The sequence below is a fragment of the Bombus pascuorum genome, unplaced genomic scaffold (genome assembly GCF_905332965.1).
Source record: "Bombus pascuorum unplaced genomic scaffold, iyBomPasc1.1, whole genome shotgun sequence".
Classification (NCBI taxonomy): domain Eukaryota; kingdom Metazoa; phylum Arthropoda; class Insecta; order Hymenoptera; family Apidae; genus Bombus; species Bombus pascuorum.
In genome coordinates, this window is record NW_026869730.1 from 512,815 (window position 1) to 530,134 (window position 17,320).

The window sequence follows — 17,320 nt, forward strand, 5'->3', positions numbered from 1 at the left end:
AAACAATTCCCGGAAAAAATATACCAAATAATAAAATCATACATAAGCAACAGAACCTTCACAGTAAAAATCAAGGACGCACACTCCGAAGCAAAAGACATCAAAGCAGGTGTTCCACAAGGAAGCGTCCTAACACCCATACTATACACATTATACACGGCCAACATTCCAACAACTACCAATAGCAAAATACTGACATTCGCGGACGACACAGCCGTGCTAGTCAGGCACACTAACCCTGTAACAGCAGCCACAATACTACAAGAGCACATCACAAAAATAGAAAAGTGGCTACAGGACAAACAAATCAAAGCTAACCCTGACAAATGCAACCACATTACATTCACACTGAGAAAACAGATAACACCAAACATCTTCCTGAACGGCACGCAAATAACACAAACAAGGCAAGTCAAATACCTTGGACTTCACATAGATACACGCTTCACATGGAAACAGCACATCAAATCAATAATAGACAAGATACAGATAGCAAGGAGACAAATGCACTGGCTAACAAGCCGAAAATCGAAACTAAGCACAGAAAGCAAACTGAAAATATACAAAATAATCATAAAGCCAATCTGGACATACGGAATTCCACTATGGGGAACAGCAGCAATGAGCCACATAAACAAAAAAAAAAATTCGATCTGAACACTAAAATTAAGATACAGAATTTTGTGCAGTATGATGAATACGTAAATCAAGCCATACGAAATTAGAGAAAGAAATTTAATATAGAAAATACTTATGTGAATAGGAGTTAAGCTATATAGATTCGGTTTAGGGTGATTCGTTGGGTTTATTGCGGGTCAGTGTAACGAGGGGTAGGCCCTGGCGGCCAGACCGAGAGGGACGTCGCACGGACCATCTCGTGCGACGTAACTGTAATGCTATCTGTCACTATAAAGTCAGCCAACAAAACAATCGTGATCGGAATTCCACAGTTTCTGAAGAATCAATTCCTTCGATGTTTCCGAAGCAGAGTTTTCCGTTAAAGCTGGGGAAGGTTTGCGCCCAAGAAAACATCAATAAAGAAGGCCACAAATCTCAAGAGCCAAAAAGAAGGACGAAAAGCAGTTGGGAATTCCTCAACGACAGAAATTTATTTATTTTTGGGTTTTTTTTTAAATAAATTATTATATTTTGATATTTTGTACTATTTCTAACATTTCTTTATATGTGTCGGGAGTAACTTCTCTTAAAATGAAAAACTCGATCGATCCAGCAGTCTCTAGTCTATTTAACGAAGAAATTGATATAAAATTAAAGAAGTTGGCTAACTCCCTAAGGAGCAATTGGCCGGCCACTTTGGAAGATATCGAAAGAGCGAGAAAGACACTGAGAGGCTCTCACATTCAACAAAGGGCCGAATTGAGAAGTCAAGGGCAAAGGATACTTGACTTCTCAAAGAACAAGTCTGGCATCGTGTGGCTCGATGAGTAAAACCTGCTCAAGCCATCGAGATTCATCGATGTCCTAAGACTTAGGACTAATACATTTGGTACGAAAACCGTTTTGTCACGGGCCGACAAGAAAATTTATGTCACCTGTAGGAGATGTCGTGTCCAGCCCGAAATCCTTGGTCACATATTAGGGCTGTGCCAATACACCAAAGGCCTGAGGATTAAGAGGCACCTGGCTAACCTTGCCAACACTTTGAGAAAGAGTAATGAGGTGTTTGTTGAACCGAGTCTAAAAGTGGGAGGTAATCTGTACAAACCGGACCTCGTAATTAAAAACGAGGAACAGATTCTCGTGGTCGACGTAACGGTCCGCTACGAGAATAAACATTACCTGTCCAAAGCTGAAGAAGAGAAGGTCGACAAATACCTCCCGTGCGTAGAATATCTAAAAAGCAAATTCAAAGTTGGTGGCGGTCAAGTTTTGCCCGTGGTCTTGGGCAGTAGAGGGGCAATAACGCCCAATACAGAAACAAATCTAAATTTAATGGGTGTACCTAAAAAAGATATAAAGACAATTATAATGAACACTCTAAGAAGTTCCATAGAGATGTGTAACATATTTTTAGACGAGTGATAGCGACCCATATTTTATTTTACTTTAAAACAATTTAATTAATTTATTTATTTTATTTTACTATTTGACTTCTATCTATTTATCTTATTTAATTGACTCGATTAACAATTTACTATTTATTATTTTATGTAATGAACATTCGCCTCATCAATTGGAGATCAATTCCTGAGGTGAATCTAAATTTTAAAATCTCTACGAGGGGGCTACCTCGGAAGTATGAGCCTCTATTGAAGCTCATAGTTAATGTAAGCAATACGCCGCCATATAACGTTCATGTTGTGGGTTCCTTGGAGAGTCATGGTTGCTCGGGAGCAGGCGAGACCAAGATCTCCCCTGCTCAAGTTCTGCTCCTACCTCCTAGTGGTACCGCCGGGCGCGGCATCCATGGCCAGAGTGCGGCGCCGAAGGAGCGGGAGAAAGATAATTAATGTAATAATCGGCTTGCCAAATAACGATAATAATCGTAAAAAATGGAACAATAACAACAAGTTGAGAAGCGGAGAGCGGCTGCTGTAGCGTGATAGGTGAATTTGCTGCACTACAAAAATATTCAATATCCTTTTCATACTTCCGTAAAAAACTACGTAGTTAGTTAATTAAAAAAATTAAAAACCTTTCTTAAAAACATTCAACAAAATCGGAAGATTCATATGATAACACGTTTTTATACTGATTTGTGCAAAGCCATAATGACTGCCAACGTTCCACAGTGGTGTTTAGATATCGTCGTATTAGTAAATTTTTTGAAGAAAATATACGAATCAAAATATTCCCAACGAATTAATTTTGAGAAAAAATTACTTAGAAGATTCGTATAAAATATTTATTTAAAGAATACGAAATGATATTGGTGACAAAAATATGTATTTCAATTCATAAAACGACAGATAAAATTGGCCGTTATGTAGCAAACATGGCACATTATGTGTTGCGACCGTTCGCGGAGAGACGCGGTCTCGAGGAAACGCGTCAGCGAGAGTCGTAAATTCTCGCTACGATTCGGCTAATCGCCACCGCGAAATGGTCGCTCCCCGCGTTTCGTTTAGGATAACCGGGATGATTCAATGAATGCAACTTATTCTACGGTTGTAGAATAAATATGTATATTTGTATCAGAATAACACTTACAGTTTATATAAGGTGTTGGTTTAAATAGTATCGGAAGTTACCACAAGAATATTCGAGTTAGATCTTATACAATGTGACAGATTTGGACGCGACCGTACAGAGAGTTTTCGACTGCGACTGATCGGTTAGCATATTAGATTGCTACTTTACGATGCTTCTCAGTGATTTCGCTGGACTGAGCGATCGTTGTAGACGTATTGACTGATTTGAGGACGAAGACGAACTAACTTGATAGTGACGATGCTGTGTCGGAGGTGAGCTAAGAAAGGGTCTCCGCATATGTGAACCAAGAGTAAAGAACAACAGTTAAATGATGGTAAAAATGTACAAATGTCAATGGTCGCTTTCGTAACACAATGAAGATCGTATCGCCAAATTCTGGGATTTTTGATAAGATAAATAAAAATGTGCCTGGTGACCTTACATCGCTGGCACGGGATACATTGCCGTGTTCTATTTCGACAATCCTTGTTTATCGACTGCCAAACGAAACGCGTCGTCACCAGATTTTGCGTGGTGCGTATCCCTGGATGGGAAAGCCCGTGCAAGGAATCAAATACATTGCATTGGCTTGGTCGGGAAATTGTATCTTTTTTAGCTGAAATACGCGTGTGGCGGAATTGACGATTCAAAGATTTAGGCGAAGCATGCCCCATGAGCTTTGGATCCCAGAGAGGCCTCTCGACCCACGAAAGGCATGCGCACCCTGCCTTGAGGAATGCTAAAAGAAGGGGAACGGACCCCCCAACTAGACTGTGGAAAGTAGAAGAGATCAATCCCTTGAGGGAATTAGCGGTGAAATTTAAAGATCACCGATTCCCTAATGTTGAGATAAGTAAGATCCTCATCAGCAAAACAATTGATCAGATCAAATATCAAAGAAAGAAATTAAGAGCATCTGGTGAAGTAGTAAACCCTCAGGAGATTGCTATGGCAACAGAGGGAGGGTGCGATTTCGTTGACGCAGGCAATGCGTATTTAAAGACGCCTGAGGTTAACATTGACAATGAGTCTACCAATCAGTGGAGACTCACCATTAAAGAATCTATTGAGACGCAAACCGACGTGCCTCCTGTTTTAAGTGAGGTTTACGATCGGTTGAAGGCTATTTGGCTAAGATAAGGGAATGGGGAGGCCCTTGCTAAAGACTTAAACGAGCTCATTGAAATACATTTGTATGGAGCAATCAAACATCACAACAAAATTGAGTTTAATAATAAAAATGGTGACAAACCCCAAAATAGGGGATACCATGCAAAGAAAAGCAACCGAAATGCGCGAAAACGGTTTTCCTACGCGCGTTGCCAAGACATTTTTTAGGAATGTCCAAAGAGGTTGGCCGATGTGGTAATAAATGACGATCGTGCATACCTCGAACCAGTCAGGCAACCACCAGAGGCAGCTGAAGCTAAAAGATTATATGAGGAATTATGGGGACAAATTGGACCTTCCTACGTCCCCATTACGAGTACTAGAGTCTCCCAGCTGCCTCTTAACGATCATTTTTCGCCGATTTCTCCCGAGGAAATGGCGGAGAGAATTAAGAGACTTAGAAAGAAGGCTGCGGCAGGGCCCGATGGTTTACTGAAGGAACACCTAGCAATACCTGGCCTGCCCGCAATTTTGGCTAAGATATATAATATTTGTTTGTACTGTTCCCTCCGTATGGAAGAGTAATAGGACAACATTAATACCTAAAATTAACAAGCCTAGCAGCCGGGTCGAGAACTGGCGACCCATTACGATTGGCCCGATTCTTGGCCGTATTTTCTCCTCCATTCTCGACAGGAGAATAAGACAGGGAGTCGTGTTGAACTTACGGCAGAAGGGTTTTACATCCGAGAGTGGATGTAAAATCAACATCGATCTATTTCATTCTGCCCTAAACTATAGCAAAAGGGAAAACGGCGGGATATACACTATAGTGGATATCTCGAAAGCTTTCGACACGATTCCCCATTCGGCCTTAGCACCTTGCCTGGCTGGGAAGGGTGTGCCGGCCCCCATAATAAATTTAATATGCGATATGCACAACAATAACAAAACTGTAATTAGAGCTAATGGAAAATGGGGGTCGAGATCAAGATCCTCCGAGGAGTTAAGCAGGGCGACCCCTTATCGCCTTTGCTTTTCAACCTCTGCCTGGAGCCACTGTTGGATTCGATCGAAGAATCTACAAGGGGCATAAAAGTCAATGATGATTGGGAAATACCTGTCCTGGCTTTCGCGGACGATATAGTGTTACTTGGCGCAAACCAAGGGGAAGCGTAGCGCCAGGTGGACGTTCTCCACGAGTACTTGAAAAGACTTAACATGAAAATCTCAATTGAAAAGAGCCAAACGTTCCAGATCGTCTCCAAGAGAGACACCTGGTTCGTCAAGAATCCAGAAATAAGGCAGAAATAAGGCTAATGACAATGGCCCTAGGTTCGATATAGCGAATCCACGGTCCACGGGATAACGAATATACTTTGCTTCAAAGTCTAAGTCGGACTCGACTTACTACTCGTGATACAAGGATCGCTTGATTGACTTGATCCTTTCGATGAGGGATGAAAGGACACCGGGCCCCCCCGTTGGAATTATTTGGAAAAGCCTCAATACTGTAGCATTTACGAAATAACCCAGACACAGTCATTCGAAACTTGAGGCAATGAGTTTAGGCTCGAGGCGACAACCGGTCGCCGAGCGTAGCCACGGTCACGAGATGAACGTTCCACCTAACAGAGACGTAAAGTTACATAGCTTTCCTTTAAAGAATTGGCAGTACAGACACTTGACAATAAGACATTCCAACAGCCCCGCAGCTCGCCACACACAGACCCCATTCTTTGGGCAAGATGATCGCCAGATGCCGATGCATCGTTTACAGTTTATGTTCAGATAGCCTAAGGAACCGTTACGAATCTTAGGACTTAGTTAACTAAAGTCCTTCAGATTGACAAACAGTCTTTATTCTATCAGCCTGTAAATCTGTCACCTATTGCGGGAAGTTATGGGAAAACCTGATTTGGTCACGTACGACGTTGCCTGCTAGGAACTCTCTCTCTAGAGCGGCTAGCAACCTTTTCTAACCGCCAACATAGAAATTGACCAATTAACAGCAGCGTCTATTTCCCTCACCCTCCGAGTGGGGGCTTTCTTTGACGAATCCGATGATCTCGTGCCCTTAGGCACACCCCATCAGAGTTTTCCTCTGCAGCGTCGTCGCGACGGAAAGTCATTCCTTTCTGGCAATCTCATTAGCTAAGAGTCAATCAAGCGATCCTTGTATCACGAGTAGTAAGTCGAGTCCGACTTATACTTTGAAGCAAAGTATATTCGTTATCCCGTGGATCGTGGATTCGCTATATCGAACCTAGGGCCATTGTCATTAGCGTCCAGTTACCGCGTCCGCTCGTCAAGCTTGTATCTGCCATACTTGTGTAATAAATATCTGTGCGACAACCATGAACAACACTGGTGAAGATTCATTAAACGCCCCTAACTCCAACCCGACATACAGGGTGCGCCGTTAGAATTCGGACAGAATTCAATTTGTAGTTCCCACCATATTAGAATTCAGATGTTTGTGCTGATTGACTCTGAAGTTAGTTAAATATGTCAATAAGTCTTCTATAACCTCAAAATGACAGAACTCGTTAAGCAAAACCCGGAATACGATAGAAGAGTGGCGATTATAGAAAGTCTTCGCGCCGGGAGAACGCCGGTCGAAATTATAAAATTCTTTAGCTACCCAAGATCGACGGTATACGACATTGCTAAGAGATACGCAGCCTCAGAGTGGTTCGAGAAGGGTTCTCCTTCTCCGGCGAGAAAAGTTCAGGTTAGGGAAAAATCAACAAGGACGCCAGAAATTATTCAAAGGGCCCAAGACATGATTTTGGAAGATCCGGGAACTTCTCTCCGAAAATTAGCCTCCGTCTTGGGGGTGAGTGAAACGATTGTCCGTCGAATAGCTCAAGAGGATCTTAGATATGCCTCCTACGTTCTCAAAGTCCGTCAGATGCTCTCCGAGGCCGCCAAGCTTAAAAGATTTGCCCGTTGTCATTTGATTCTGTGTTCGTTAAAACACGAAGCTCCTGGCCGCATTAGGTTTTTTTCCGATGAGAAAATTTTTACTGTGGATGCCAAAGTGAATCGGAGGAACGACCGTTGGCTGGCCCACAATCTCGAAGATGTTCCTGTTGTGGGCAAAACCAAATTTCCAGCAAGTGTTCACGTTTTGAGCGTTGTCTCAAGTGAGGGCGACGTCATGCCTCCGCACTTCTTCCAAAAAGGCGAAAGAATCACAAAGGAGGTTTATTTGGAGGTCCTGAAGACAGTAATAAAGCCGTGGATGGAAATTACGGCTTCTGGAAGGCCGTATTTATTTCAACAAGATGGCGCACCTGCTCACACAAGTCATCTTGTTCAAAATTGGCTCTCTGACAATGTGGACATGTTTTGGTCGAAAGATTTCTGGCCTCCTAACAGTCCCGACCTAAACCCATTGGACTATTACGTGTGGGGCGTTATCGAGAGACAAACTAATAAATGCAGGCACCCCAACGTCAACTCCCTACGAGCTGCTATCGAGTCAGAATTCGCGACAATTAAACGCGACCAGTTGAAGTCAGCGTGCTCGCGCTTTAGAGCAAGAATAGAGCAGGTCATAGAGGCAGAGGGTGGTTACATAGAATAAAAGTTCTCAGCAAGGACCCTTTAAATGAGATATAACAACATTTTCATGTGTTTTTGTGTATTGACTTAAATAAACAACTTTCTGCACAAAACTTCTTTTGTCCGGATTCTAACGGCGCACCCTGTATATATACGTTGTATCCTTACAGTCTTCATCTGTGTCAGAATGAAATGTAATCGCAACGTAAGTTGAACTGAAATTTTTGTTAATATCTCGGAAACCAAAGTCGACCGACTGTAACATATGTGTAGCGGCACATAAGTCATAGGACTAGGCGAATCGAGAGCTACTCATGTTGTTGTGCCTCGGAACACGGACACTGCCTCAACGTACGAAATATAACGATAGATAATCTCCGGGCAAAACAATGTCAACAAATTCAAATTTTCCGACTCCCCCCCTCCCCTCCCCCAACTAGTATAAATAAACGGACGCGATCGCGAGCGAGTAAGTCATTATCCGAATTATTACACGAGTTACTTATCCGAGTTATTATCTGCGATTAACGGAGTACACGAGTTATCGAGTTATCCACAAGAGTTCATACTCTATCGCGAATACGTTCGTGCGAGCGTCTTTCGACGGTATTTATATTTACTTATATTTATTTAATTTATTGCAAATATATTTGACGGGTTGCAGCAGCAATCTCTCTCGTTATTTTATAACATTGATCCTCACACAATTCACCACACGTTTAAGGGAAAATTGCACAGAATATTCACTTTGACAACATATTTCAAGGTTATTGAAATCGGATAAATCGTCCACTTTGTAAATAATGACCAGTTTTTCATTTTGAAAAATAAATCTTTTTTACTTAATTATTCAATCTTGTCCGAAAGAAAGTTATTCTTAATATTTTTTATCGCCGCTCTGATCGTGCTTATAGCTTCTATTGTAACCCTTACGTAAACATACTTTTGACCGCGGTTATCTTCCTTTTCTTTTGCTTTTTCTTTCTCCTTTCCTCTCTAGTGTCAGAGCGGCGAAGTATATTGGCGTTTCTATACTCTCGGGTCGTTATTGTCACAGAGAGATGGCCACGTCTACCCGTGGCACCCATATGGCATATACTGCTAGTTTTGTATAATAAAGTTTACATAGACTATCATATCGGAAATATTATTTACTTTATCATTATCATTTAATTTGCGAAACGTTTGAACTACGTGAAACAATTTGTAGCGGCACTCGACAATAAACCTTCCAACGGTTTCTGTTCCTTGCTATACAAAGCAGGCTCTATCCCTCGGACAAGATGATTGCATACCTTCAAGGAACTTAAGAACCCGCCATAAATCTTAGGATTTCTCTAGTTAAGGTCCTTCAAACCGATCAAATATCTTTTAGTTTTAGCATTCCTTAATTTATTATCTACTCCGGAAAAATACAAGAAAATGTGCTTTTCTCACGTATGATGCTTTCCGCCAGCAACTTTCTCTCGAGGGCGGTTAGCATCCTTCCTCACCCACCGACCTGGTAGATGAACCAATTAACAGCGACGTCCATTTCCCCCACTTTCCTAACAAAAACTTTTCCTAACGAATCCGATTCTCCCGTACTCTTAGCCACACCCATTACAATTTTCCTCCGCAGGGCCATCAATACAAAAAGACAATTCCTCTACGTTCCTTGAGCAGTCATCGTATTAGATTGTATCGCGTACTCTGCTCAATCGCTATCTTAACTCATCGTCTGTCAGTCGAGTTGTAACCGAGAATTGCGAATCGTCAAGTGTAATCGCGAGTCCTACGTAAAGCGTCGAAAGTGAGAACAAAATCAAGAGAACATGCTACACGCCGAAAGAATAAAAATTGAAAAGTTACAGAAAGTACGAAGGATGAAAAACAAAGGAAAACGAAACAGAGAGAAACCAGTGAGAGATTTAGAAAAGGAATATTCTAAGAAAATGTGTGTTGAACAAACAGGAGAAGAAAAGATAAAACTGGAAGATACGGATTACGATAATAATAAGTATTACGAGCAGAAGCCAAGGATATCTCCGTGTGGATTTTTCTGGGACGGCAACCCTAATTTATCTCTCGATAAGGATAAAGAGTCATACAGCGATAGTGAAGATGAAGTAGAGGAAAAACCAAAACTGAGAAATAAGAAATTAAGTGCCGCTGAACGTCGAGAACAAGAAAGACAGAAGGAAGGCGAAATTCGCCAAAGACAAGATGCGCTGGCCAACAACCAGTTATCAAATTCTGTGGATCAGTTCGACAGATTAGTTTTAGCTAGTCCAGACAGTTCAATAATATGATTACAGTATATGGCATACCATTTATAGGCAACAGAAATAGAGAAAGCAAGAGCAGTTGCGAGAAGAGCGGTAAAAACAATTAATTTCAGGGAAGAGAAGGAAAAATTAAACGTTTGGACGGCTTGGTTAAATTTAGAATCTAAATATGGAATTCCTGAATCGTTAAATGATGTTTTTCGAGAGGCAGTGACGTCTAACGACCCACTAAAAATCTACAGTCACATGTTGACTGTTCATGTCGAGGCTGGCAGGCAGATGGAATTAGAGAAAACAATTAATACCATGATCGCGAAGTTTAAACATATTCCCGAGACATGGTTTAATTGTGGAGAAGGATTATTAAAAATAGGTTTGAAGGACAGATCGCAGCATATTATGCAGAGAGCATTGCAATCTTTGCCAGCATGTGAACGTATGTACATAACAGAAATAAAATGTCTGTTGCGACCGTTCGCGGAGAGACGCGGTCGCGAGAAAACGCGTCAGTGAGAGGCGTAAATTCTTGCTACGATTCGGCTAATCGACGCCGCGAAATGGTCGCTCCCCGCGTTTCGTTTAGGATAACCGGGGTGATTCACTGAATGCAACTTATTCTACGGTTGTAGAATAAATATATATTTGTATCACAGTAATACTTACAGTTTATATAAGGTGTCGGTTTAAATAGTATCGGAAGTTACCACTAGAATGTTCGAGTTATATCTTATACAATGTGACTGATTTGGACGCGACCGTACAGAGAGTTTTCGACTGCGACTGATCGGTTAGAATGTTAGATTGCGACTTTACGATGCTTCTCAGTGAGTTCGTTGGACTGAGCGATCGTTGTAGACGTGTTGACTGAATTGACGACGAAGACGAACTGACTTGATCGTGACGATGCTGTGTCGGAGGTGAGCTAAGGATGGGTGTGTCTAACGCACGGAATCATCTGATTTGTTGATGACAGTTTTTGGTTGGAGAAGTGAGGGTAATAGAAATTGTTTCTATTGGTTAGTAAGACTATCGATGGACTAGGAAGGGTATTAGCCACCCTCGATGGAAAGTTGGGAGTAGGAGGCATCGCACGTGTGAACACTTAGCGTTCACGTGTTTTCCAGACGCTAACCAGAAACCTTAGAAAACGCTTTCGTGGAAAAGCCCTTGTTTGCAATGAAAGACTTTCGCCAGAGTTTTCTGAGATTTATAGTCAGGCTGCGAGTGTTTTCAAGAGTACGCGATAAGGATGTGCAGACATCTGGCTGCCATCCGTCCGCGATGTGAGGTCCGGCTCAGGTAGAGAGTCGGCCGACGTAACAATGTCATAAAGAATAAAATACTAATATAATACAAATTTTACAGATGTAAATCTAATGGCTCGGTTTGCAATTATGGAGAACAAATTTGGGGATAAAGAGAGAGCACAAACTCTGTTTGAACAAATTCTAAGTTCTTATCCAAAACGGGTGGATATATGGTCTTGTTATATTGATTCCCTAGTGAAATCTAATGATATTGATATGGCAAGGTAAAAATACTTTTTCAACTATATTTTGTCCTTTTAGTTTCATAGAGAATTTGCCTTATAATAATTTGCATTTGAAAGATGAAGATTCTCTTTAAAAAATTCATCAATTTTGAAGAACAACATGGTACTCGGGAAGACGTGAGTCGTGTTCAACAAATGGCTGTAGAATATGTAGAGAAGCAATGTACAAGATGACCAAAAATAATAAAACATTTTTACATGTATTTCATTACATCGTGCGAGCAAAAGTCCAGTTATGTAAAGTTTCCCCATTCAATAACTTCATGTTGTTATTTATAATATTTATAGTTTTCAGCTTCTAAATCTGTTGTTTCCATGATGTCTGTACTATCTTCATTATAAGTTTCTTCTTCATCGAATATAATATTTCCATTGCTGCAGCTTTCCTCACTTACTTTACACTTTCTTTTCATTTTGGGGATTACAAAATTTTTGTCGAATAGCGCGAAGAACGCTGGCTGAACGCAATTGACTCAAGATTCCCTTATTACAGATTGTCATTTCTTAAACGCGTATGTGCAAAGATATGTTCTTAAGAAATGGGAATCTGTAACAATGAAATGTTAGCTTTATCACCAAAACAATGTTTTTCCAATATTTAACTGTTCTTGGTTCATCGTGATCTATCTAGGTATACAGGATTTTATCTGATTCATCGACATCATCCATGTAGGTATTGTAAGATTGAATGATAGCTGCTTTTGACGAATGCATTTTTCTGTCATGTTGTCTTTTTGTTATTATCACATTTTAATTCGCTATCTTTGTTGAAATTAGTAATGCAGAATTTTTTACACTCTTTCTTTCGCGATACGCATAGAACAAATCTTCATTGTTTCGAAAATATTTCACTTCATTTATATTAGCTTTTCTCGAATAATCGGGAATACGTTGTTTCTTTCTTCTAATAGTTTCAATTCAATAGCTTTCCGTAGAATATAAATATCTAGCAAAATCAACGCTAAAAAAGTTATCGAAAAAAATGTAGTATCTCTTATTCAAATAATTACTTTCTTTTAATAAATTTATCATGACATTATATCCAAGCCCGAACATTCTTCTATTGCTATCAGTTTTTAGTTTTGCGTCTTTGTAGCAATAAAACGTCAAACAATACTTTGAAACTGCATCGCGCAGCATCCACAATTTTATGTCTCAGCAATATTGTTTCCTATTTTGCAAGTATCTGATTACGCTAGAATGACAGCGTCCCAACGATTCATCAATTGATGATTCTTTGTGTTGTATAATGTAATTAGAAGACTCTGTTAGCGTGTCCAACATTTTTTTTTTTTTTATTTAGTAGATAATTTAAAATCAATTCTCATACAGAATTTTAAGTAAATTATTTTGGCGTGGTACTATGACTTGTATTATAAAAGTTTATAGTATGTTTGATTTTAGTTGAATCCAATGCTTCAATCTAAGGGGTATTGCCTTTTTAGTCTGCAGATCTGATCCGTCGTGTCAAGTAATTGGGTAACTAATAGGTTTTAGTGGTTGTTAACTCTTATATTATCGTATCGTATTATATTATATGATCGTTTCGATTGTATTGTTTCGTTGGTAACATACCAAGGTGTATCTATTAGGGATCTTAAGGTTTTCGATTGGAATCGTTGGAGAATTTCTATGTTGGAATTACTTGCTGTTCCACATAGTTGGATTCCATAGGTCCAAACAGGTTTTAATATGGCCTTGTATAATGTAATTTTACTTTGCGTGTTTAAGTTGGAACGTCGGCCGATGAGCCAGTAGAATTTTTAAAATTTTGCTTTGAGTTGTTTGGTTTTATCTAAGATATGTTGTTTCCATGTCAATCTTCTGTCTAGAATCATGCCCAGATATCTGACTGATCCTTTGTTTGGAATTGGAATATTATTTATGGTCACCTAGGGGCAGGATTGTTTTCGCAGCGTGACTGGATTTATTTTCATTTCATTTATTTTGAAGCGCCATTTGTGGAACCACTTTCCCATAGAGTCGAGACCTCGCTGGAGAGTTCAGGAGGCAATTATTGGTTCTGAGTGGGATGCTAATAAAGCTGTGTCATCAGCAAATGTCGCTGTGGTCATCTCTGTTAAGGTTGGTAAGTCGGCAGTGTAGATGGTGAACAGCAGAGATGCGAGGACACCGCCTTGGGGTATGCCAGTTTCTTTTGGGAATGTTGCGGTTATAGCGTCTAAGTATTTAATCATGAACAGCCTATTATCGGAGAGGAATACCGCAGAGCAGTATTTTTTCTTCTCTAAATTTTGGCTGATTTTATGAGTTAGACGATGAATTTGCTCTGTCGTAGAATGTTGCTTCCGAAAGCCGAATTGATGATCCCGCATACTTTTCAACTCCTCTAAAAGTGGAAGGTGTCGTTTCGTTAGCATCTTCTCAAATAGTTTGGACAAAGTGGGTAGAAGACTAATTGGGCGATAAGAGCTCGTTTGAGCTCGATGTATTAGATTTCCAGGTTTAGAGATAAGGATAATTAATGATATTTTCTAGGACTTACGATAGTATTCAAGGCGAAGAATTGCATTAAAAATAGAGGTAATGAGAGCAATCCCTTTTTTGGGAAGCTCCTTGATAGCTTTGTTACTTATCTAATCATGTTCCGATGCTTTTCTTGGATTCAGGAGACGTTTTAATTCAATAACTACCAAAGATGAGAAAGGTTCAAGAGGAGGAAACATCTGGAAGTGAGAATTCAAGTATTCCGTTATTTCGGCGACAATAGTGGAGGAATACGGTTTGAAGACATTAGTTAGGTGGTTTGCAAACAACTTGGCTTTTTGTATAGGGCTACGCGCCTATCCACCTTGCGGATAGCGAATTGGAGGGATTATTTGCGGAGGACGAGTGAGTTTCCTGGATGCCTTCCATAGTGAGTAGTTGAAGTCAGCTGTGCGAGACAGATTAGCAAGATATTTTTGAGAACGGTCATTTTTGTAATTTTTAATGATTTTTAATGATTTGCAAAAGGTTTTTGCCTCTTACTCTGATAAGTCTGCTACCCCATTGCGTATGTTTAGCTTTATAGTCTCCTCCAGCTATATATTCTATTGCCCAAGTCTTCGAGGAATTTATCGAAGTTTTCTTTGGAAATAGACTGTCTAGGAGGACAATATACTGCTGATGCGGTGATTGATGTGGTGATGCCAATCTTCTATCGCTAGGTTTGTGGCTTGGAGGTAGTCCTTTTGGAATGACGGAAGCTCAAAGTGTTTTATACTGGCCTTGATGATAATTTCGGCGCCGCCGTGGGCCTTTCCACTGGGATGTTGGGTATGGTAAAAGTTATAACCATTTATTTTCAGGTAATTTTTATCGGTGAAGTGAGTTTCAGATATAAGCATTATGTCACTTTCTTGTTGTTCTAGGAAGAGTTCTAGTTCGTATTTATGCTGAGCTAGACCGTTAACATTCCAAAGAGTTATGCGTATTGGTTTTATTTTACGGAGCGTGTTAATTTGTCCACGATGATTGTAAGCAGTGATAGCAAGTTATTAATTTCCTCTGTTTGTTTCACGATTAGTTTTTCAAGTCTTTTGTAGTTGTCCGTGTTTTGTGAACTGGAAACACTAATTTGTGATTGAGCACTATAGATTTTCGGTCTGCTTTGATTTCCGTGAACTGCCTGTGCATAAGAGATTGAAGGGGTAGTGAACTTTTGTGGATTAAGTGTTTGGTTGGTTAAGTCCTTAACTCTGGGTTTGGAGTACTTATTATTAATACAAGGTCTTGTAGGTTGTGCAATCTTTATAATTCGTAGGATGCTCTCCTTGACAGAGGATGCACTTCGCTAGGGTTTCTGAAGATTTAGTGCACTGATCTGTAGGGTGAATACCTGCACATTTAACGCAGCGGTGATTGGGGTTGCGTGTGGTCGTACCTTTGGCACCTTTTGCATTGAACTGTCTCTTTTTTTATAAAAGATGGTTCAATTTTTCGAGTTCATTAGACGATTGATACTATAGGCTTCCTTGTTATTTGGTTTTTGCTTTAGGTCGGTAAAGAATAAGGATAGCGGGTTTTGTGTGATTCTGCGTCTTATATTGCTAATGTTGGTTACTTCATGGCCATGATTTAAGAGTTCAAGTTTTAGTTCATCTAACTTAGCTGAGTGGTGTATGTTGCGTAGTACTACACGAAAAGGTCTTTCTTGTTTCATTTGATATGTATGGAAGTTTGCGTTTAGCGTTTTTAGTAACTTTGTTAGTTTTCTGTAGGAGTGTAGATTGGCCGGCAGGATTTTAACCTGATTATTTTTAATTTTTAGTATGTAATGTATGTATGTTTGAATATCGATAACATCATAAATAAAGATTGGTGGGGAAGGAGGATTTTTTGTGTGTGTTGATTTGCTGATGTTTCAACTACGTCCATAGAATCGTCTGTAGATTCTAATATTGCGAATCTGTTGTAAGTGGTAACGTGACTTGTTGACGGTTCGTTTTGACTAGTGTTTACATTTCTTTTGACTAAATCAAGCTTAGGTTTTTTTATGTTGTTACGGTGCGGTTGTAGTTTTGTTCATGAGGGTCTGATCTGGTTACTTGGGCCATTTCTGAGCTATTTAATTCAAATTGAAATAACTAGTCGAGAGGCTATGATTTGGATTAGAGATTAGAAGTGTTGGAATTTCCACGAGTAAGTTTAGATAACACTTGGTTTATTTCTGTTTAAACTAACTTTCGACGGAGGGTCGTCACTTATTGTGAACTGAGCACTATACACACGTGTGCACGCTTCGGCAGTCGAAAGAAAACTGTGTCTAACAATTGACTCAAATTTTGTACAGGAATCGTTTTTCTCGTGACCCGATGAAAGACATAAAGAATACTCAATCATGGGACAATATTTCAAAATTTGTTGAAATCTGTTTCTCGGAAACATTTTTCGGAACCACGGTATGTTCCGTGAATTTTCGATTCAATACGAACATGTATTGGATTCTTTTGTAATTCCCATTTCTAGTAGCACTGCTGTAGTCACGTAGGGAACACAAGAAATCACGAAAATGACAGATCATCGATGATCTCCTCGCGTCGCAGTTCGAACGTTTCACAAATAAGGTGAAGAAATTGAACGTTAGATATGGTAATAGAATTAACTATACGAATCCAACAGAGTAACGGTTCAGAGTGTTACAACAAAAAGGTGTCGTGCGCTAATTTGGGAGGGTTTTTATACTGAAGTTTTAGTTCCTCTGGAGAGGTTATCGTCGGGTGTATGACAGAGGCGGCTATTCCGTTACTATCTGGTTATTCTTTCGATAGCTGTGGAATGCAGGATGTTTCGTCTACCCTATTACTGCTTCTGACATTCTTGAGCGCGTGACACTGTAAATGCCTTCATCTCTAATATAGTAACTCGTGTTCAATTCTCTGTTTTAGATGATCATAGTTCTCCAGATAAAAAACCTGAATATTCCGCGTAATAGTATTAGGTTGTCCGAACATTTTCTTTCGTTTCAGAAGGAAATAATAGACCTAATTTTTTTTGTTTTATATTAGTTTATTGAATTATGCACGAACATAATAATAGAAATAGCACGAAATGGATCACACCTAATTCAGTAAATAGTATAAAACAGAAATTTTCGTTCATCTATTATCACCATATGAAACTAAAGATACTTTTCGGACAACCTAAGAGTTTCTCCAATTATCTG

General features: G+C 39.8%; 3 protein-coding genes across 3 annotated transcripts in view; 2 read left to right on the plus strand and 1 right to left on the minus strand.

Moving 5' to 3' along the window:
- Window positions 1-17,320, minus strand: part of LOC132915621 (POU domain, class 6, transcription factor 2-like) — a 455,505-nt gene that overhangs the window by 431,014 nt on the left and 7,171 nt on the right. The gene's annotated exons all lie outside the window — the stretch shown is intronic.
- LOC132915620 (POU domain, class 6, transcription factor 2-like) overlaps window positions 1-17,320 on the plus strand; it is a 128,556-nt gene that overhangs the window by 67,007 nt on the left and 44,229 nt on the right. The gene's annotated exons all lie outside the window — the stretch shown is intronic.
- On the plus strand, window positions 9,648-11,826 carry LOC132915617 (protein RRP5 homolog). Its single transcript, XM_060975450.1, is given in 3 exon segments — window positions 9,648-10,536; window positions 11,466-11,631; window positions 11,679-11,826. Coding segments are annotated over 3 exon segments (1,203 nt in total).